The sequence below is a fragment of the Plectropomus leopardus genome, chromosome 16, assembly GCF_008729295.1.
Source record: "Plectropomus leopardus isolate mb chromosome 16, YSFRI_Pleo_2.0, whole genome shotgun sequence".
In the NCBI taxonomy this organism is placed as follows: domain Eukaryota; kingdom Metazoa; phylum Chordata; class Actinopteri; order Perciformes; family Serranidae; genus Plectropomus; species Plectropomus leopardus.
This window is the reverse complement of record NC_056478.1, coordinates 15,795,510-15,817,383: the sequence shown is the minus strand read 5'-3', so window position 1 is coordinate 15,817,383 and position 21,874 is coordinate 15,795,510. Positions and strand designations below refer to the sequence as shown.

At 36.7% G+C, this 21,874-nt stretch overlaps 1 protein-coding gene across 1 annotated transcript; it reads left to right on the top strand.

The window, feature by feature from the left end:
- The first annotated feature begins 11,161 nt into the window (after positions 1–11,161).
- LOC121955225 (protein ripply2-like) lies at positions 11,162–11,714 on the top strand. The gene is given in 4 exon segments (XM_042503076.1): positions 11,162–11,284; positions 11,390–11,410; positions 11,412–11,461; positions 11,552–11,714. Coding segments are annotated over 4 exon segments (357 nt in total).
- The last annotated feature ends 10,160 nt before the right edge of the window (positions 11,715–21,874 follow it).

The window sequence follows — 21,874 nt, the reverse complement described above, 5'->3', positions numbered from 1 at the left end:
CAACAGCAACAGCATATATATAATTTTAAAAACTCCATACAAAATGCCATCCTTTTTAATCTGGGTTGCTGGTTAGATATTTATCTCCAATATTACACTGTCTTTATTTTTACAGCCTTAGGGCAAGGTTATCTTATTAAATCTTTCAAAATTGTATCAAAATAGGCTGCTACACTTGTGAAAATAATTTGAATTAAATTCTCAATAGATGGTTTCTGTGCTGATTTCTGACACAGTGCTAAAAGGGATTGATGATTTGAGGTTAAAAGAGGTTAAACCCCCATTGCAAAGGTCATCCCCTATCATCAATATATGATGTCCAGCATCCTCCGACACTGATCAAAACTGGTGGAAGGTTAGACTCGATTTTCTCTCAAAGTGCCTGCAGTCCTCTGGTGCATGTAAACACCCCGATCACTGGCTACTGAGCCCACTGACTCATCTCTGCAGGTGCTGTGTTTTAATAAAGATTCACCACCGTTAACCATGCAAACCCATTCGCCAGAATGCATGTTGGCATCAGACATTTCTGTAAACCATGGATATGTAAACTTTATACATTAACATATGCAGCTGATATTTTGAAAGTTCATGTTTCTTTATGATTCAACAATGCTATGGTTATTACATTCAGGCACAAAAACCACTTGGTTATTGTTTGGAAAAGATCATGTTTTGGCTGAAAATACTAGGTTTTGGTATCACAATGTCAATGTCTTGTTGAAAAAAAGAAAAAACAACTGGTTTTGTTGTTTGTTGGCAGCCGTCACTACATCCACCTTATCCTCTTCCTCTTGATGACAAAGTCAACTCATATACATGCAGGGTTTCTGTGAATCCTTAAAAAGTCATAAAGGCATTAACTTCATGAGTCAAAAATAAGGCCCAAATTTGTATTAAAATGTCTTAAATCAATCTTTAGAGAGCTGGAAAATAATAAAGACATGGGTATTAGGATGTTATCAATCTTTTCTTTTCTGAAGTTGCTTTGTAAATTCTCAAAAATTCTAAAATTGAAATGGAAATTCAATGGAAATTGGCTATTTAATTTCATGATATGGCTGAAACCGGTGCAAGGCAATGCATACGAGCCTCAGTTTATTTTCTGACAGTGAGCAACATTTAAAAAAAAAAAAGGCCAACCTTAAATCTAACTTGACTTTGTAACCCTGACATGTTATCAGAACTGTGCCACTTTAGAAATGTTGATATGATGCATGTAAAATGTATAAATGTAACACAACCATGGATTTCAGAAATGTACAGTGCCAACATTTTCTTTCCATAACTGGGTTGAACTGTCACATTTAACTTTAACAATACTTTACCACACATAAAGATGCAAAAAAATAACAAATCAAGAAGCAAAGAGAGTGTAGGTTGCATTTTTTTAACTTTAATAAACAAGATTATACCTAGTTTCTGCATTGTATCAACTCTCATGCATCACACTCATTCATCAATACGCCATGTGTTTCTAGCAATGCTATGGGGAATCTATTCTTTGCTGCTGTTGCTTCTTATTTACTTTCACTTCATTTGCTCAGTAACATTCTGGTCACAACTCATCAGTAGCTTGAAGCTCCCACCGCCCACCCAGTCAGAGTATGCTCTGAATCTGTCCATAGGGAAACTGAGGATAGAAACATTCAAGACTCCAAAATAGATAATAAGAATTATTCATAGGCTCCGCATCAGCAGTGATGATACGTGCAGTGCATATTTCTGATCTTGCTGAATTCATAGTTTCCTCACTGGGAGTGAGCTCTCGTCCTCAACTGCTCCAGATCAGATAATTAAGCTCTCTTTATCTGTCTCTTGTTCCGTCCTGGCTTTTAATTTCTCCCTGTCATTTTTCCCAGAGACAAAATAAAAGTTCACTCACTAATAAATCACATACGAAATACTTTATGAATGTAATTCTTGGTTCATTCACTGTTTCAGTCTCTGCAGAAAAACTCTTTTCATCTCCGCATGCAACACTGACACACTTCTCATTCAGCAGGCACTATTTCCCTTTCTATTACTCTGCAACACCAACCTTTAAGACTCTCTCTTTCTTCTTTGTCTCCCAAATTGACTTCTACAAGTGACATTTTTCAGTGCGTCAGCTCTGATGGATCAGCCTTCCAAATCCGTTTTTGTCAACATGAACCCACAACCGTGCTGCACATTGAGCCGTTGTTCAAGTTAATCTGAGCGCAGGGTAAAATGAAAAGACAGGGCACTGTCATCATGACCCTCTCTGTGGAAAAAGAAGTCTTTCTGTGATTGAAGGTCAGAGACTGAGATTAAAATGACGGAGTGAGAGATGAATGAAAAAAGTATAACAATGGAAATAAATGAATCAGCAATGAATAATGAAAGCTGAGAGAGTGATTCTAAATTCGACAATATTATTCATAAAACATCTTTGCTAAATAAACAGATACTATCATGGCTTGCACAACATTACATGTTACAAGATTGTAGATCCATATTTCTTCAGCTGGAAGCCATGAACATAAGCATACAAAGTACAATCTCTGTCACCATGCTGCAGCTGCTTATTTTCAGAGTTACTGCTGTATTGTTTCATGCTCACTGGTTTGCAATTGAATTTACAGGTTATTTTTTTCTGATTTTCTCATATTTCATCTGCTTCTACAGCACCACTTTTATCCCATCAGATGGTATCCAAGGGAACACTCAGGATTTCAATTAAACCAGAATTTGGATCAGTCTGACCTTCTGCATAGCCTTTTCTCAGAAAATAAGTCAAAGCATACAGAAAACCATGTAAACACACATGCACTGTGATATCTGAGGTGAACCTTAAAATGAAAATATGTTATTGCTATTATTAATAATATTGAAGCAGCTCCTTGTTTAGGATTTAAATAATAGGTTTGATTAAACTGACTTTACTGTTTTTCTACAGTTCAGTTGTTACTAACAAGTTGTGTTTCAACTTGGAGGGCCTGCATATTAAACGGGGAGTTTTAGGGTCCTCCTCTAGAAAATTTTAAGTATTACACTTTAATTTTCTGCATTTTGGTGAAATTTTATGCAACAATTTAAGATGTAAATGTCCTTGATTTGTGTCCTCTGCTACCCATGTTTACATTTCATGTTATTAATATTGAGGGGCATGGGCAGATTACAAGACAATGGGCCCTACCATTCCCCTACATAGGAGCAAGACACAGACTTTGCAGTGGTGCAGCGTGGCTTTTTGTGGTTGTTTAATGGCTCTTTTTGGTCATTTTGTGCTTCTTGTGGTTGTTTTGCCCATTTTGTGGTTGTTTTGTGTTCCTTTGCATTTCCTTTGCGCCTTTTTGTAGTCATTTTGTATTGTATTGAAGTAGTTTTGTACCTCTGGTCGCTTAGTTTTATAGTTTTCGTGTGTCTCTTTGCAGTTCCTTTGCATCTCTTTGTGGTCTTTTTGTTGCTCCTTGAGGTCATTTTTTCAAGGTCTTTGCGGTTGTTTTATGTCTCATTGTAGTCATTTTGAGTTTCTTTGTGGTTGTTTTATGTCTCATTGTAGTCATTTTGGCTTTCTTTGTGGTTGTTTTGCCCATTTTTGTGGTTTTGTGTGTCTTTGCAATTGGTTTGTGTCTCTGTAGTTGTCTTGTATCTCCGTGGTTGCCCATTTCTAAAGTTTTTGTGTGTCTCTTTGCCGTTCCTTTGCATCTCTTTGTGGTCTTTGTGCCTCTTTGTTGTTGTTTTGTATGTTTTTGTAGTAATTTTGTGTTCTTTTGCAGTCCCTTTACATCTTTGTGGTCAGTTTTGTCTTTTTGTTGTTGTTTTGTGTCCCTCTGTGGTTGTTTTGCCCATTTTGTAGATTTTGTGTCTCTTTACAGTGTCTTTGCATCTCTTTGTAGTATTTTTGTGTCTCTTTGCACTCATTTTGAATCTCTACCTGGTCGGTTTGTGTTTAAGTGAAATTTGACATTTTCCAAGTGAACACTGGGGCTTAATTATTGATCATTTGGTATTCTATAGGGAAAATTCACACAAGGAGTGCCCTTTTCAGTATGCCAGTGTGCAGTATCACAGTCAGTACTGTTTAATAACAGCATGGGATATACATCTCAATGGAAGCTGAGGTGTAAATGAAATGAGCTCTTATGAGTCATCTGCACATGATTACCTTTTGCAGAGAGCCCATGGGAGGAGATCATGATTGTTGATTTAGGCACAGTACAAATCACATAAAATGGATTTTGATATGAAAGGCAGGATGTCCTTTACTTCAACACAAACACCTCCACAAACTGCAGTGTCTCGTCTTTGGTAAATGAATAAGGGCTTGCTTCTCGCTCTTGCTGTCACATGGAGGAATGTTTTCCTTGTTAAGCCACGAGTCACCCTGAGACCCTATTACTCACAACAGTAAGCAGAGCAAAGACCAGTAACCTGGAATCCATTTAGCAAATAGTCTTGTGTGACTAGAATATTTATACATTTGCTCATCAACACTGCACAGCTCTTTTCATTCTGAAAACAGATACAGTATATTTGACATTTTTTTAACTGTATATTTCTATTACATTATTTTTGACTTTTGACATTTTTTTCTCTTACTACGTTTAATGTGACCGTTCTTTTAAATATAGTGTTTAACCAAAATAAGAATCATATTGCACCACACTGACTTAAGGTTTTACAGGGGAAGACTGGCTAAATTAAGACTTCTAGTGTGTTATTTTCTTGGCCTCAGGAAGTTCAGTATTTATGAAGTGAGCTACTCTCGCTCAAAGCCAGAAACCAGAGAATAAAAGGCCAATTCATAATTTTTGCGTCTGCATGTCCTCGAGGGTCCACTTCAGTCTGTATGGGAAATGTCATCATCCACCCATGTCCACAAGAGTCTGCATGAACCCTATGTAGACGTCTGTGTGCAGCCAGCCCATTGTCATTCCAAAGTCGTCAAATACTGCTGCTTTTTCATGTAATTCGGCGTAAGATACAGACGCCAAAAGCCACCCTTTATGTCGATATGATGTCAATGTGACATGGCCAGACGTAACCTTTTGCGGTTTTATAATACACCACCGGTCGGCTGGGCAGCACCTGGTGCAGCAATATAATACGCGACGGGCAGTGTAAGTTGATAATGCAGCCTGACAGGACGTGTTTTGGCCATATGATACACCGCTGGACAGCATCAGGTTGACACACTGCCATTAACATTGTTATATAGGGAGCTGGAAGGTCCCTATAGTGCAGCTGGGAGGGGTGGTCAATGGGTCCAGCTCGTTCGATTCTTGTATTAATGTAGAGTCAAACCATGATGTTTTTTTGTGACAGTGGGGACTGTAGGCATAGCAAGCACTGACTGTGCATGCTTTAATTAGTCTTTCCAAATTTTAGCCAAGTGCAAAACACTGCTGTCCAGCCAGCTGTAGCTGCCTCACAACAGTGAAGTTAGTTTTAAGTTGGATATTTGACAGACTTTCACTGAAGACCCAGCAGCATTGTTCAGTTTTACTTTACCCAGTGTCTGCAGAGGGAAGACAGTAAGCTCTCCTGTCAGCCCTCCCATATATTGGGTTGATATGGTCCTTCAATTGTACAATTAATAGAACCACATGGTGTCATCATGACTGCAGCTGTCCACAGATGTTCGATGTGGAAAGTGTGTAGAAGCCTTAAGTCTCAAACTTTTGACATCATATGGTGTAATGTTGGGAGCTGCTCCATAGACAATAAAATGTTTTGGGTTTTTTTTTTTTTTTTTGGATACATATGATGTTTATTTTATTTTTTGTACCAAAATTAGCTTTATTTTGTTGTAGTGTTCTCAGCTCTGAAACAGAAAATTTACCTCATATACTCAGAACATTTCCCTTGCTGCTCTCGGTGTCATCTGGAACATCTTTCACCATTTGTTGTCTTTGGAGCAGATCAATACTTTATACCCTATGACTTCATAAATTTGAGTTTTCTGTCTTAGACTGCAGTTTGTTTTACAATTGATAACCTTCAAACAGAGCTGATAAAATCAAAGCACCGCTGCAACCCTGAGTCTGCACAGCCCCAACATGCATCAGTTTTAAAGTGTTAGTTGTTCCCTTTTAAGTGGAAAACAGTAGATTGAATATAGATTTTCTATAGTTCTTTAGTTCTGCCAGAACTTAAGAACTCTTGCATCTTATCTTTTTCTTTTTGTATGGTGCTTGAGACTGCTTCTCCATTGTTTTAGTAAATCCTGAAAAGTTAAATAAGGACAAAATAGGACTCTCACTAATGGTGTGTTATTGAACTGCTGGAGTGTGAATGCAGGGGGGATAACAGCATCTCAGCCTCTTTTAGTGAGTGCACCGTGAGGACATGTTATACTGTTCTCCCTTCATTAGAAGAATGGATTGAAGGAGGCGTGCTTCTTTTAATCCATCTTCTCATTTCCAGGAAAACAACAGGAATCTTTCAGAATATTGTGTATATTTTATCAGTAGCTCAACGTGAACCAACTGCCTGGCCTCTGAAGAGGAAAAAAAAACTGCTGACGCTTTTGCGTGACATAACAAACATGTTTTCCTTTTTTTTGACTCCAACAAATTTGCCAAAATCAATGTTGGCATTTCAGTTTTCTGCCAGCTTTGGATATGTGACTTTTATGTATTATTATAATTTATGTAGCGGTTATGTTGAAACTTTGTTTCTTTGTGTTTCAATTCAGGATACGCAATACTGGAATTTTTGCTGATATTCAATATGCTGATATATAACAACTCATTTGGCTGATAACTGATATCGATATATTACTTTTTTACCCACATAATTTTAGCAATCATCAAGTTACTTCTGTTCTGGAATTAAGATCATATTATGCATACACGCATCGTGATGTCCCACCAGCAGATGGAGACAAAATAAAAAGACTTTCAGTGCAGTACTGTAATACTCAATTATTGTGCAAAATAAGAAAAAATACTTCAGCTTGAGGTTGATGTGTTCCACATGTTCACTTTGTCAATTAAAAAAAATAATGAAAATACCAATTTGTCATAAAGGCAAAAATCAGCATGTTGGCTGATTCCAGTATTTCATTTTAAAGCCGATACCAATGAAGTGCTCATAGTACCGTGCTTTCCTAGTTTCAATAACACTGTGGTTAATATATAATAATAATAATAATAATAATAATAATAATAATAATAATAATAATAATAATAATAATAATAATAATGATAATAATAAGAAACTTTATTACAGACTCAATGGTCCAGATAAGAGCAAGACAATACATACAAAAGATATAAAAGACACATAGAAGTACCATACACAACATATTCACAATGCAATAAGATCACTTAAAAAAAAAAAAAAAACAAAAAACATATCTTTTGTTATTTTATGAAATTGACATGTAAAGCTTCAAATTAGTGAATTACTACCCTATGAATTATGTTATGTCCTTAACTTAAAGTTAGGTAGTTAACAAGTGATGTAGGTTAAATTTAGGAGAAGAAACATGGTAAAGATCTACCTTCAAATAGCTAAAAGTTCACTTGATTTCACAGGGTCATAAACACTGGTCTCATGGGGAAATTCATGTGTTTGTCCCAGCCCACCTCATTATGTGGACTTGTAGATTTTATACCACTTCCTTCTTCACTCCCATCAGTGCATTGGTCATGTCATTGTGGCGTTTGAAACTGACACTGTGAAAAGGTGTCGTCCAGCCACATTATAAACTGACATCACTGGCTGTGTATCATATGGCTGTGAAACGTGCCTTTTTGCGTTGGTGTCTGAAATCACTGACCAAGCAGCAGTATTTGATGAGACTGGGAATGAGAACAAGCTGCTCTTTACAGCACCCCATGATGGAGACACATTTAAATAAAGAGATAAGGCTTTGCTGACCAGTACAATAACAACCAGTATTTGTGGTTGACTGTTGCCATGGAGAGGGATTTTTGTTTCGGAGTCTTGTTAGGAGAGAAGTGTTAGACAACTTATTGTGGAAAAGAGAGAATATGACCTATAAATAACGCGTAACAGGGAAAGAAGAAAGTAAAAGTGGGACAAAACCGGAGCAATAGAGGTGATGGAGTTTACATGAGGAGATAGGGGTCTTGGTGAATAACAAACGAGGAACTTTTAAGTCAGGCTCAGTCTCATGTAGCAGAAATAAAACACTGGGTGTCTGAAACATTACAACATCTCCCCGATATTGAGCTGCAACCTTTTCTTTGTATAATCCAAATCTTAGCAGCTCATCTCTTTATCTCAATATCATCCTTTGTTACTGATGTATTTCAATGGAGGAAACCAATAAGGGATAATGGCTTCTTTATTTCCTGTAGCACTCTCCATGATTAGTGCCCTTGTTATTATGTCCACTCTTACGTGTGTGTGTGTGTGTGTGTGTGTGTGTGTGTGTGTGTGTGTGTGTGTGTGTGTGTGGTAATGAGCTGTATTTTTTTGGCCAAGGCAGGAAATTTCATTAGTACTTATTTCAGAGCTGACAGAAACCTTACATTTACCCATCTTTCATGTTTTGTGTTTTTTCTTTTATTCATTCTGTAGACACACTTTGCAGTGTTCTGTCAAACTGCACCATGTGTGAGGAGCTGTTACTGCAGTTGTTCAAAATGTACGAGATGTATCTTTTTGTGTGACCGGCATTGAAGAAAATACATGAAAACACTACTGATGTGCTGACCCAATTTTACTCCACTGTGTGGTAGAAATCTTTTAATGAGTATTGCATTTGCCTGCCCATCCTGTGAACATGAAGGTGATGTTTGGGCATATTTGTGTAAACAGCAAGAGAATGTAATGCATCCATGTGGTTTTCTACTAAAGTGCAAAGTAAAGCAAAGAAGTAAATGGCACCAAAACACACAAAAAAGGAGTCAGCAGCTGACCATGGTGCATCCAATTAGCTTTAGAGCTAGAAAAGAGACTGAGAACAGAGAGAGAAAGAGGTCTATTTGGACCTCAGCCGTGTTGAGCTCTGCCTGCTTGTTCCCTGGAGAGGAGTGTTGTGATGTAGATGGAGCCTGTGGGCAAAAATTCAATATTAGTCCTGCGCGGTTCATCTTTAATCACAGACACCCTCACTGCAGCCCTGCTACAGTTCGTTTTAACAAGTGATGCCTGCAAATGTGGCTCTCATTAGGTCTGAATGAAGCCAGATGAAAACACATACACACTAGTTCTTAATTGGAGTCCACTGGCTGTCAGGCAGCTACTTTCATTGCTTTTTTTGGGCAGATATTTCCAGTGGTGGAATGTAACTTAGTCATTTACTTAAGTAGCTACTGTACTTAAATGGAAATTCAAGGAAATGGGCTTCTAGGGTACTCCACCAAAAAAATAAAGCATCAAACATAAAATTCCCTGCGCTCTAGTGAATTTTTATTTCTATTCTATTTCTATTTCCATTTGTGCCTTTTTGTATCAATTCATAGTTTAAATGCCTTACATTTTGTCAAAATAAAGGTTCTCTACTTTCACATTTTTATTCAGGAGACGAGTCATATGAACTGAGGGGTTAGGGGGTCCTCTGCCAAAAAGATCAAGTATCAAACACTTAACCTTTTGTGCTCATGGTGGTTCCATGTGCTCTGGTTTTTGCCTTTCCTGCATCACTTTATGGTGTGAATGTCTTAAATTTTGTCATGATAAAAGTCCTGTATTACTTTCATGTTTTTTTTATTGGGAGGGACAAATGCACATATTCTAAATACTGAAGAGGATTTGTCCCCTGCTTTCCCTCAAAATCTACACCTATGGCTTAGAATATGATTCACTGCTGTAGATTAAACTACCCAACAGTATATATGCTAGTTCAAATTAGCACAACTACAGCAGTATAATGCATTAATACATTAATAATAATGTAATATTAATGCAAAAACATCACATATAATAGTGAAACACTGACAAGGCCATTTTTCTGTGCAATGAGTACTTTTACTCTTAATACTTAATGCAATTTTCTGGTAGTACATAATTTTATGTAAGTATGGGTTTAAATACAAGGCTTTGCTTGCTGTGGAGTACTTTCACGATGAGGTATGAGTTATTTTGTGAAAGTATAAAGGATTTTTAGACTTTTTTTCCACCTCTGGATATTTCTCAAACAACGTGTCCCATATTTCACTGTTCCCAGATTCATTTCACCCCAGCATGTAGCCCCACACTGCCCCCTGTTGGTGCATTGGTCAGAAACGTGAGACTTGAGTGGATCACAGAAAGTCTTTCTTCCTCATGAAGGGCAGAAATGATGAGCTCTTATAGCAGTTGTGTAACATAATGTCAAGAGATTTTCCATATGGGAGCGTGATGCATTCAAGCTCTGCATCTGCTGAGGTGCAGCTATTAGCTCACCCTCCTGCTGTTGGAAGTATACAAAAGGTTGACACGTGTCAACCCCCCGACACTGCGCACGAGCCCTCTTCCATCATCCCACTCAGCGGGTAATGAGAGTAGGGCACGTGTTTCTTCACACCTCACGCACAAATGGCAACACAGACGGAGAGACTGGAAGGAGTTCAAGAGTTTGAAGAGTTTATCAAGAAGAATTTTAATTTTTTTCCAACTGTTTATTCGAAACAAAGACAATGCATAGAACGCAAATTATGGAGGAGATGTTTACAATGAAGTTATTATACTTATCATACTTTTGGTCTTTGTATGTCCATATTCAACACTACTGATATCGCTTCCCAAAATGAACCTATTAATTTAGCATAATAAAATATAAACTTGTGTTAAAAACAAATATAAAACAGAAAGGATAAGGAGAATACATTTAAAATTAAACAGAGCTTTTAACTACATTTTGAATTCAAACACAAATTTAATTTACTAGAGAGGCCTTTAGCATAATGCGTAAACCCTGGATGAAAGAGAGCTGTGGTTAAGCATAGTTGTTAAACACCTATCAAATATAGCTTATCTTGGAAATATGTTTCAAATAGTTAAATCACGGTAGATTTAATTATAATATAGTCGATATTAAGAAAGAAAGTGACCATATGGTTGGAGTGCTTGCTTAAGTGTGACTTCGCACCTCACCATCGTGGCGCATGGAGACACTTGGGGACGCGTCAAAGCGCAATTTGGCACCGGTTGCCAGGGCCCTGATAAATAGACCGCTCCTGCCTTCGGTCTCACATCCTCTGAGGACTTTACGCAGGACTGATCGCTACAAGGAATCATGGAGACTCTGACTACCAAAAAAGGATTAACTTCCGATTTTTCTGGAGACATTGAATCTCAGCAGCCCGGTGGTTTGTGGAGACCGTGGACTGGAACAGAGAACAAAAGTGCCGCACACAAGGTGAGTTTTAACGACTTTGCGTTTTGATTTTTTTATTTATTGATTTTTTTTTAATGTGTTTGTTGGATTAAAAACTGAACAAGATTGCTTTGTTTTAAACTACAGGCTCGCCATGTTCACGGAGACCCTTTCAGCTGCACAACACCCCAAAATCCCTCAGGTCATTCACCCAGTCAAGTAAGTTTGTTGATGAAAACATCTTTAACTCTCGTGCATGTTATTTCTTTTATAAGTATGTCCCATTCATCTTCTGCTCTCCTTTTGAAGGTTATACTGGCCGAAATCCAGATGTTTCGATTATCTGTACCAGGACGCAGAAATGCTGCTGCGCAACTATCCTATCCAAGCGACCATCTGCCCTTACGAAGACTCCAGCAGCGATGAAGACAGCGATGATGAAGAGGAGGACACAGAGAAGGAGCTGAACTAAATGTGTCTCTCCCATCCTTTTCAATTGTTGCATAATGTGATAATATATTTGTTTTAACTTATTTCTGTAAATATATGTAAATATACCCGTTTCATTTCCAATCAGGAATGTAAATGCTTAAGTTATTCCCATAACACTTCTACCTCTTTTCTACTTTATTTTTTAAAACAATTACAATAAAATATATGAAATGAATGTCGTTGTTTGGAGTGTAATTACTTTTGAGCCAGTTTAAGTGAAATCAGTTACAGAAATAAAACAGTGAATTGAGTGTTTGAGGAATGGACTTAGAAAATTACAATTTGAAAGTCTGTGCACAGACATCAAAAACCAGGATTCTGGTTTGATGTCTTGGTACACAAAGTGTATCCGGGACTCTGTATTTAATCTGCTTTTTCACTGAGGCAGTTTGTATAAAATACACTCTTCTCATTTTTATTTCTTGGAGCTGTCAGGCACGTCTGGGCTTAGTTACTTCATCTATTAGAAGTTGTAGGAATAAGGTTTTTCAGTTTATCTGACACATCTTCCAGTTTGTGGCTGAACAGCTCTTTTGGTCTTTTCCCATGGATAAGTGCAAAGTGGTTAACGCACCATTTCCTGCGCAGTGACGCCTGAAGTGCGGAAACTGCGTGACATGTGGTAGGTGTCAACCGGGGGTCAGGAGAGTGTAAAGATCTGCAGTGAGATCATGAAAAGAAAAGCATCTGTAGACCTCCACTAAAACTACCACTTCAGGCAAAACTCACCATCAGAGTCAGAAAAATCATTATTTCATGTGATCTTCAGTTGAAATATATTCTTTGTAGACATTGTGGCACTACATAGATTTGGGGTGTATGACATGAAATCCTGACTGAAAGTACAATGTTCCAATTCAGCTTTAACCCTTTGAAACCCAGAGTGACATTAATTTCTGTGCTAGTATATAAACCTTTTAACTGATCAAATTGATTTGCTTTAAGTTGAAAATATGGGGCCAAAAAGGCAATGAGCAACTTGACAAAAAATGTCTTGGAAATTGCACATTTTTTTTTTTAGATTTAGAATATAAGGTTTTTTTTAAGCTATGGGAATTTCTAGAGAACTACATTTGCAATTATCATCATAGTAGGCTATATTAATATAATATATATATATATATATATATATATATATATATATATATATATATATATATATATAATATATTTACAATTTTTAAGTAGCTCAGGTATTTCCTTGCTTGTTTGTTGTGTACCCATTTCTAGAATAATTTTGTATCTCGCAGTTCCTTTTGGTCTTTTTGTGTTTCTTTGTGGTCTTTTGAGTCTCTTCGTGGTTATTTGAGTGAGATTTGTCAGACGAAGGTCTCTGAGACTTTGGGTCCCTGGACCTGTGCCAGGAGGGTCTGTTGAAAAATTTCATCCATGTAGAAAGCCACAATCAGGGCTGGATCAACAAAGTACAGGTTTCTGAGTCAAAAATAATGTGTTGGGTCTCAAGTGACCCCTTTTTTCCTCCTGCTTGCTGTCCATTGTGTTTGCACTGTCACCCACAACAGTGGTGGGCTGTCAGGGTCATCAGGGCCTTGCACTGCTGGCCCTGACAGCCCACCATCGTGAAATTTTGAAACGGCTTATTGATTTTGGGATTTTTTGGGACAGCAAGAAATACATTTCAGGGGGAATGAGGAAGGGAAAGAGTCGCTGAATCGAGGAAATTACTCGGAATTACTAACTTTGCTATCAGACTACGATGTTGACTTGCAACACCACCTTGCCACCGCCACAGTTTTACTGGGACCTCAGGAAAAACTTAAAATGACCTAATAAATGCTGTTGCTGAGGTGCTTAACGATGCTATCAAGAAAGAGACTAGCTACACCAGGTTTGTGGCAGTTATGAGACCGCCGACTTCAGCAGTGCTGCCCAGCTGTCACAAGTCCTCAGGTACGCCACTGAAACAGGTGTAAAAGAGAGATCTTTAAAGCTCGAGGAGCATTGAAGGTGAACGAGGAAAATTTGATGGCATCTTTGACAAGACGATGGGACTGCCAATCGCAGTCAGAGGAGGACCAGACCCTCGCACACACCGCAGAGAGCTGCACACAGCTGTGATCGACTACCCCCACGGCACGCTACTGCCCACAAATACACATTAAGCGCTCATTACAATCATGACAACATCATATCTCATCTAGAGATCCAGTAGGCCATCAGCAACTTGTGTGTCCAATAGGTTTTGGTAATTATTTATACATATAGATAAATGTATATATAGTCTCAGAACTAACTCTATTGGGCAGTTTCAGGCACAAAATATCTTTGTGAATGAGTGTTTACAATCAAATGCCTACATTTCATTTAAAGGATTTTTTTATTTTGGATGTTTTGTCCTGTCCTGACAGAACGTAGTGAACTTTGGTGAACTTTGCACAGTTTCAACTTTTCGGACACATGCTGCTCTTTCCCAGGAGATGGTGCGAAGTTGGGTGTGAGGAATACACACCTGAGGGGGGTGAACACTGTTCAGGCCCATGTCTGAACTCTGCGGTCACATGTGCCACAAGCATGCACATTCTTTTTCCTTCCAAATACACTAGCCTGCGATTTAAAGTTAGAGTCAGGTTTTATTATAAAGAGATATTAATCTTGTCCAGCCTTTTATTTTGGAGATCATAATCGCTATAATTTTCTAAGCAACTGTCTGAAATGAACTGATAATTTGGTGCTGCTCAAAATTAAGTATTCATGATTCTGCAATGATAATTTCTGATAATAAAGAGGCAAAAAATATCTTTGAAGTGCACCATATTAGTATAACAATATCACCTAAAATTTTTTTTTTTAGAACTGATTCAAAGCTCACCGACAAGACGCAGAATGAAGCGATAAAGGAAGTCAAGTCTTCATCAAGTATTTCAGCTCATACTGGGTTGTAGTTTTGTTTATATTATAACACATTTGCAGTTTATTAAATTACTCCAAATCATAATTTTGTAATCCTACATTGGGAATTACCAGCCTGCCCGGTGGGAAATCAGCCTTTGTCAAAACAACATTTTGCAGTTTAGATGTTAAGTTATTGGCAAACTGATGTGAAGCGGTTTTATTTATTTACTTTTTTCACATATGGAGTAGCTGCAGATTGAGAGTGATTTATGCTAGCATGTAGTACTTGCTGTTGTACAGCTGAATTATAAACCACAACAAAATATCTTTAAACCCGCATAAAATAAACGTGACTTATCGCGTGTTGCAGGTGAGCAGGGTGACTTTTTTTCTGTTTGCAGGAAGCACAGTGTTTGAATATGATGTCATAATACATGGCTCCTATGACTTAAACACCTGCATGCATCCATAAAACTGCATACCAAGATGTGCTGAGCAAAATATATTATCATGGAAGTTATTCTCTTGACATACTCATTTTGCAGTTCTGACTTAATGACTTGAACTCCTCCACTGACCCCGGTGCCAACCTTTCAGGTCTTTCCGTGGGAACCCTCAGGACCATCTTTAGGTGTTTGCAGGGTGCAAAGTTTACACGCCTAATTAATGTGGAGCATGGTGGCCTCTGACAGGCGCTGCACTGAGCTACTGACCTCCACTGGACAGACTGTATTCTATTTACGAGAAAGAACTTAAAAATACACGTACAGCGTGGTTTTTGTTCACATTTAATTTTTACTTTCACAAAAACTTCAACAAGTAAAGCCAATACATTTTACAAAACTTTTGAAGTGTAAAGCAACAATAAAGGTTGTACTGAGTGTTTTCCAGAGGAAAAGATCACAGCGGTGGCTACTGAGCATCCAAATAAAAAGTGATATTGATACACAGACCTGACAATAGCAGTTATGATACTCGTGCTCTGATAACCTCTTCAACCCTGACCTGCATGGTCGAGACTTTCCCAGGCCTGGGTGTCAGAGCTGGTGTCACTTACCCGAGTGTGACATTTGGTCACCTCCAGACTTAAATCTAAAACCAGCCAGGGACTGATGCTCTGTCTGATGAACTTATAACCTTTACTTTCAGCTGCAATTCTAATATATATTGGGGAGGACAAAAAAACAAAAACAAACAAACTAAATGCTATACTGGCAACCATGCACTGCTGACCGAAGTAGAAATTAGCAAAGGTAATCATTATCACAAGTGAACTTAACAAATTGCCATTATAATAAATAAATAAAGAATAAATATTGTATTCTGATCATCACATGCCATTGGACAATAAGCAAGTTCCAAAAATTGCTTGGAAACACATAAGAAATTTGTAATATCGTGACACTTATAATTGAAGCACATGGAAAATGCGCTCACTTTATACAGCTCTCCCTGTCCTGCAACTTTTCTTTTTAAATGTTTACAAATATATATCTGATAGCCTCCTATTTAAAAAAAAAAAAAATATATATATATATATGTATATGTGTGTGTGTGTGTGTGTGTGTGTGTCTTTAATTAGTTTTAATCACATAATATGTTAATATATCATACTTTACTTTACCACTTATAAACCACAATAAGCAAAGTTTAAAAAAATGATAAAGGCCAATGGATTTTCGCATAGTTCTGGGCTATAAACTCACTCATGTAAGCTATCGTCATATCTGTATAATTTTAAAAATAAGTGTTAAAGCACTCTCAGACCAAAATGGTTCAATATTTTTACCCTGATTGAGAATCATTTAAGCCTTGTAATAATGAGCATAACAGCTTAACCTTTTCATGTTATATTATTTAAGTTATGACGGAATTTTGTTTCAAAAGCTTTAAGATGGTCAGTGTAGCTGTCAAGTTGCTTAATAATTAATAGCTGATTATACGCCCTGCCTTTACAAACTTTAGGTCGACAAGCCACATTATCTACAGGGTTTATTTACATATAGGTAAATTAAATTACGTTACTAGTACAATGGCTAATAACTGAAATGAAATAGCTGGAGGAAATTATATAAACTCAACACCAGCTGTAGTGAGTTTCAGGCATAGAATATGTTTGTGAATGAGTGTGAAGAAAAGTGTTTACAATCTGCGTGTAATGAATTTTAAATGCCTTTTTTTGTTGTTTATTCCATTACATGCCATCCTGTCCCAGCACAACTTTGTGAACTTTGGTGAACTTTGCACAGTTTCAGCTTCTCAGACACATGCTGCTCTTTCCCAGGCGCTGGTGCGAAGCTGGGTGTGAGGAATACACACCTGAGGGGGTGAACGCTGTTCAGTCCCATGTTTGACCTCTGCGGTCACATGTGTCCCAACTGCCACGCACCTTCTCTTTGCCTACAAACTAATAGCCTATAATTTTAAGTTAAAATCTGGTTTTAATATAGAATATATAGAGAGATGGATATCAGTCTTCCCCTGGTTCAGCTGTTTACTGACAAAGAGCTTTCTTTGTAGATCATAATTATATCCTTTAAAAGTTGTAATTTCCAAACGATTTTTGTGAATGAACTCATTAGTTGATACTGCTCAAAATTAAGTTTTCATGATAGTGCAGTAATTTTGTCACGGATGATGTTATTTTATTCATGTAAATGTTTTTAAAATCTTGTCACTTAAACTCATTTGGAAAGTGTAACTGCTGCCTGCCCCCGTGAACTTTGACTGGGCTCGTGGTGTGATCACAGACGCCAAAAGGAGGTGACAAAGTGTGACTCAGCCGAGCTGAGACTGAACCTATCGCTCCACGTTCTCACAGTCACACCTCCGCATGTCACTGGGGACAGAGGGCTTGTTGTCAGAGTAGGTTTGATAGTTGGTTGTCTTTTTATGGCTGGTTCTGTTTTCAAATGGACTTCAGTTGTAGTTCAGTTGCAGTTCAGTTAAAGGCCAAAGGGGGGCACTGTGCCTCTCATAATGTACACGTTTGAGCAGGTAGACAGGAAGTGCTGCTTTGTGTGTGGAGGGCAGAACGTGTGAATGCATCTGCTTTACATGAAAAAAACATCATCATGACAAAATATGAAAAAAAAACCCAAGGTGATATTCCATGCAATGATGAATGATGTGTAACTGTACGTACTGCTTTACGCTGTGTTTAACTTTAATGATGTTTACTATGAATATCATAGAAGTACTTGTTTTATGTCCAGAAATAACTTAAAGCGACTCACATTATCGGTGCCTGTCAGAGTAGCACTAACAAAGATTGTTAAATACAGCGTTGTAGTGTTCCTTGGATCAGTAGCTGTGAAAAATCATTCAACCTGTTTGGTGATATTTGTCATCTGTGCACCAGTATCACCAACTTTTCACCACCTCCAGCATTCATCTATGTATGTGTAAACACCAGATGATGCTTGTTTAGAGTAGAAAGTGAGAAGTATTTCATTACTGGAGAGATGGCCCTTTCATAAAACTAGATTGTCTATGAAGTAGAAAGATGCCAATACTTTTGAAACTGGTGCTACATGACAAGACAAAACAGAGAAAAAAAGGCTGTGGTATTTGTTTCTGCTAAAGAAGTAGAAAACCTAAAACAACCAGAATGCACTGTGCTGCACCAGACCAATAAATGCTTCCGCTGGTGGTAATGCGAGCTTGGCCATTTATTCAGTAGAAACCAAATGGCAGCTGGCTAACAAACAATCATGGATTACAGGTAAACAGTTAGCTGAAGTACGTTTTTAAAAACATTTAAGGTGAGAGGCAACACAGTAACAAACTCTTTGTTTGTATTTTTTCAGCACTGCTTGTTTTTACTGATTGATCTCAGCGTTGCTGTATGTGTGACATTTACTTCACCGTAACGTACATTTCTTCCTTTTCTTTTTTATGAAATTATGTTTGAATAGAGTTTTAATATGATTTATGTCAAAAATGCTGGGCAAGTGGATCGAGAAAAAGAAATTGGGGTCCTTCAAAAGTCATAGAAAAGTATAGTAAAGTATGGTATATATCCTGTATGTAAGAAATACAGGAGTTCAGTAAACAGTAACACCTGTTCACATCCTCTTGTATTACAGCTAAACAGTGCACTAAATGGTGTTTCTGTAGACATTTTGGGTGAAAAAACAGGCAATACAGTGACACAATCTTGGTTTATACTTGATCAGTGCTGCCTACCTTTACAGTTTGATCTGAGTTTGAGACACAGAAACCACTTTCTGCATTATTTGTGTTTGCGATGGTCATTCAAAAGTGTGGAAGTTGGCAACAATCTATATGTTTAAGCAACAGTCATACAGCCAATTTAAATCTGCTGAGAGTTTGGGCAGGGAGATCTGAGCATTGGTAAAAAAGAGGGAAGTTGACCATAGTTCATTTATGGATACTATCTCCATTATTATGATACAAAGCTGGTTTAAAATTGGAATCCCTTTAAATTTCCCTCTTCTTTTTCTTTTTCTTCTTCTGCTTCTTCTTCTTCTTATTATTATTGAAAATCTGCTGAATCCCGTGCGGGTCCATATTCACTTCCAGTGTTTGTCTTTGCTGATGGTTATTCAGAGTTGAACAGCACAATGAGTTCACCTGACCAGCAGATGGGGCAAGAGAGCCAAAAACTAAATTTCAGCTGGCTTTGTGCAACTGATGTAACTTTGCAGTACTTCCACCTGGGGGCTGTGTTGGACTTGTACAGCTACCAGTGATTTTCATCAATTCAAACTCCACATATACAAAAGATGACAGAATTTTGGAAGATCCTGCATGTGACTTTGTAAGAAAAATATATACACACACAACAATATTTAATATTAGATCACCTAAATCTGTCTGTATTTTGCATTTCAAAATGCACATAACTTTAGATAGTTATGCTACAAAATGTGTTTCAAAATTTTCCACTGAAGTGCAGTCACAAGATTTTATTGAGAAATTAATTTCAAATTAAGTAAATTAAATTGTGTTTAAATACAAATAGATCTCTCATAAGGGTTTAGTTGAGTTTAGTTTATTAGGATCCCCATCAGCTAATGCCTGAGCATCAGCCAATTGTTCTGGGGTCCGGCGCATAAAAGCTACCAGATAAAATTTGTGAACTGCAGGTTTGAGTCACCTTTCAAAATTGTCTTAAATGTGCTTTTTTTAAGGCTAATAAGAGATTTTAATTCACCATGGACTTTAATTATGTGTGTGTTGTACTTAAGGATTTAAAAGGAAAAAAATGAAACCAAGTTAGTAAAACAAAAAGAAAAAATAATGAAAAAAATATATATAAAATGAAAAAAAGATTTTAAAAAATCTCCTCTAATGGATTCATTTTATTAAAAACAACTTTTTGATTTATCCAAAATCTTAAACTAAAAATCTATATATATATTATCTGTTTTTTAAAATTATTTTCTGGTTTGCTTGTTCTTTACAATTTTTTTTTTTTTAGATTTAACTAATTTTAAATTTTAAAAAAATATATAGAATTTTGTATTTTTTCAGCACTGCTTGTTTTTACTGATTGATCTCAGCATTGCTGTATGTGTGACATTTACTTCACCGTAACGTACATTTCTTCCTTTTCTTTTTTATGAAATTATGTTTGAATAGAGTTTTAATATGATTTATGTTAAAAATGCTGGGCAAGTGGATCAAGAAAAAGAAATTGGGGTCCTTCAAAAGTCATAGAAAAGTATAGTAAAGTATAGTATATATCCTGTATGTAAGAAATACAGGAGTTCAGTAAACAGTAACACCTATTCACATCCTCTTGTATTACAGCTAAACAGTGCACTAAATGGTGTTTCTGTAGACATTTTGGGTGAAAAAACAGGCAATACAGTGACACAATCTTGGTTTATACTTGATCAGTGCTGCCTACCTTTACAGTTTGATCTGAGTTTGAGACACAGAAACCACTTTCTGCATTATTTGTGTTTGCGATGGTCATTCAAAAGTGTGGAAGTTGGCAACAATCTATATGTTTAAGCAACAGTCATACAGCCAATTTAAATCTGCTGAGAGTTTGGGCAGGGAGATCTGAGCATTGGTAAAAAAGAGGGAAGTTGACCATAGTTCATTTATGGATACTATCTCCATTATTATGATACAAAGCTGGTTTAAAATTGGAATCCCTTTAAGTTTCCCTCTTCTTTTTCTTTTTCTTCTTCTGCTTCTTCTTCTTATTATTATTATTGAAAATCTGCTGAATCCCGTGCGGGTCCATATTCACTTCCAGTGTTTGTCTTTGCTGATGGTTATTCAGAGTTGAACAGCACAATGAGTTCACCTGACCAGCAGATGGGGCAAGAGAGCCAAAAACTAAATTTCAGCTGGCTTTGTGCAACTGATGTAACTTTGCAGTACTTCCACCTGGGGGCTGTGTTGGACTTGTACAGCTACCAGTGATTTTCATCAATTCAAACTCCACATATACAAAAGATGACAGAATTTTGGAAGATCCTGCATGTGACTTTGTAAGAAAAATATATACACACACAACAATATTTAATATTAGATCACCTAAATCTGTCTGTATTTTGCATTTCAAAATGCACATAACTTTAGATAGTTATGCTACAAAATGTGTTTCAAAATTTTCCACTGAAGTGCAGTCACAAGATTTTATTGAGAAATTAATTTCAAATTAAGTAAATTAAATTGTGTTTAAATACAAATAGATCTCTCATAAGGGTTTAGTTGAGTTTAGTTTATTAGGATCCCCATCAGCTAATGCCCGAGCATCAGCCAATTGTTCTGGGGTCCTGCGCATAAAAGCTACCAGATAAAATTTGTGAACTGCAGGTTTGAGTCACCTTTCAAAATTGTCTTAAATGTGCTTTTTTTAAGGCTAATAAGAGATTTTAATTCGCCATGGACTTTAATTATGTGTGTGTTGTACTTAAGGATTTAAAAGGAAAAAAATGAAACCAAGTTAGTAAAACAAAAAGAAAAAATAATGAAAAAAATATATATAAAATGAAAAAAAGATTTTAAAAAATCTCCTCTAATGGATTCATTTTATTAAAAACAACTTTTTGATTTATCCAAAATCTTAAACTAAAAATTTATATATATATTATCTGTTTAATAATATTTTTTTCTGGTTTGCTTGTTCTTTACAATTTTTTTTTTTTTAGATTTAACTAATTTTAAATTTTAAAAAAATATATAGAATGTAATTATTTTACAAATTGTTTCTCATTTCAGTGTGATTTATAAGTCTTGTAAAAGCACACAGGTTACAAATCCTTCCCTGTACATAATGTAGCACCTGCCATTCATGCTCGC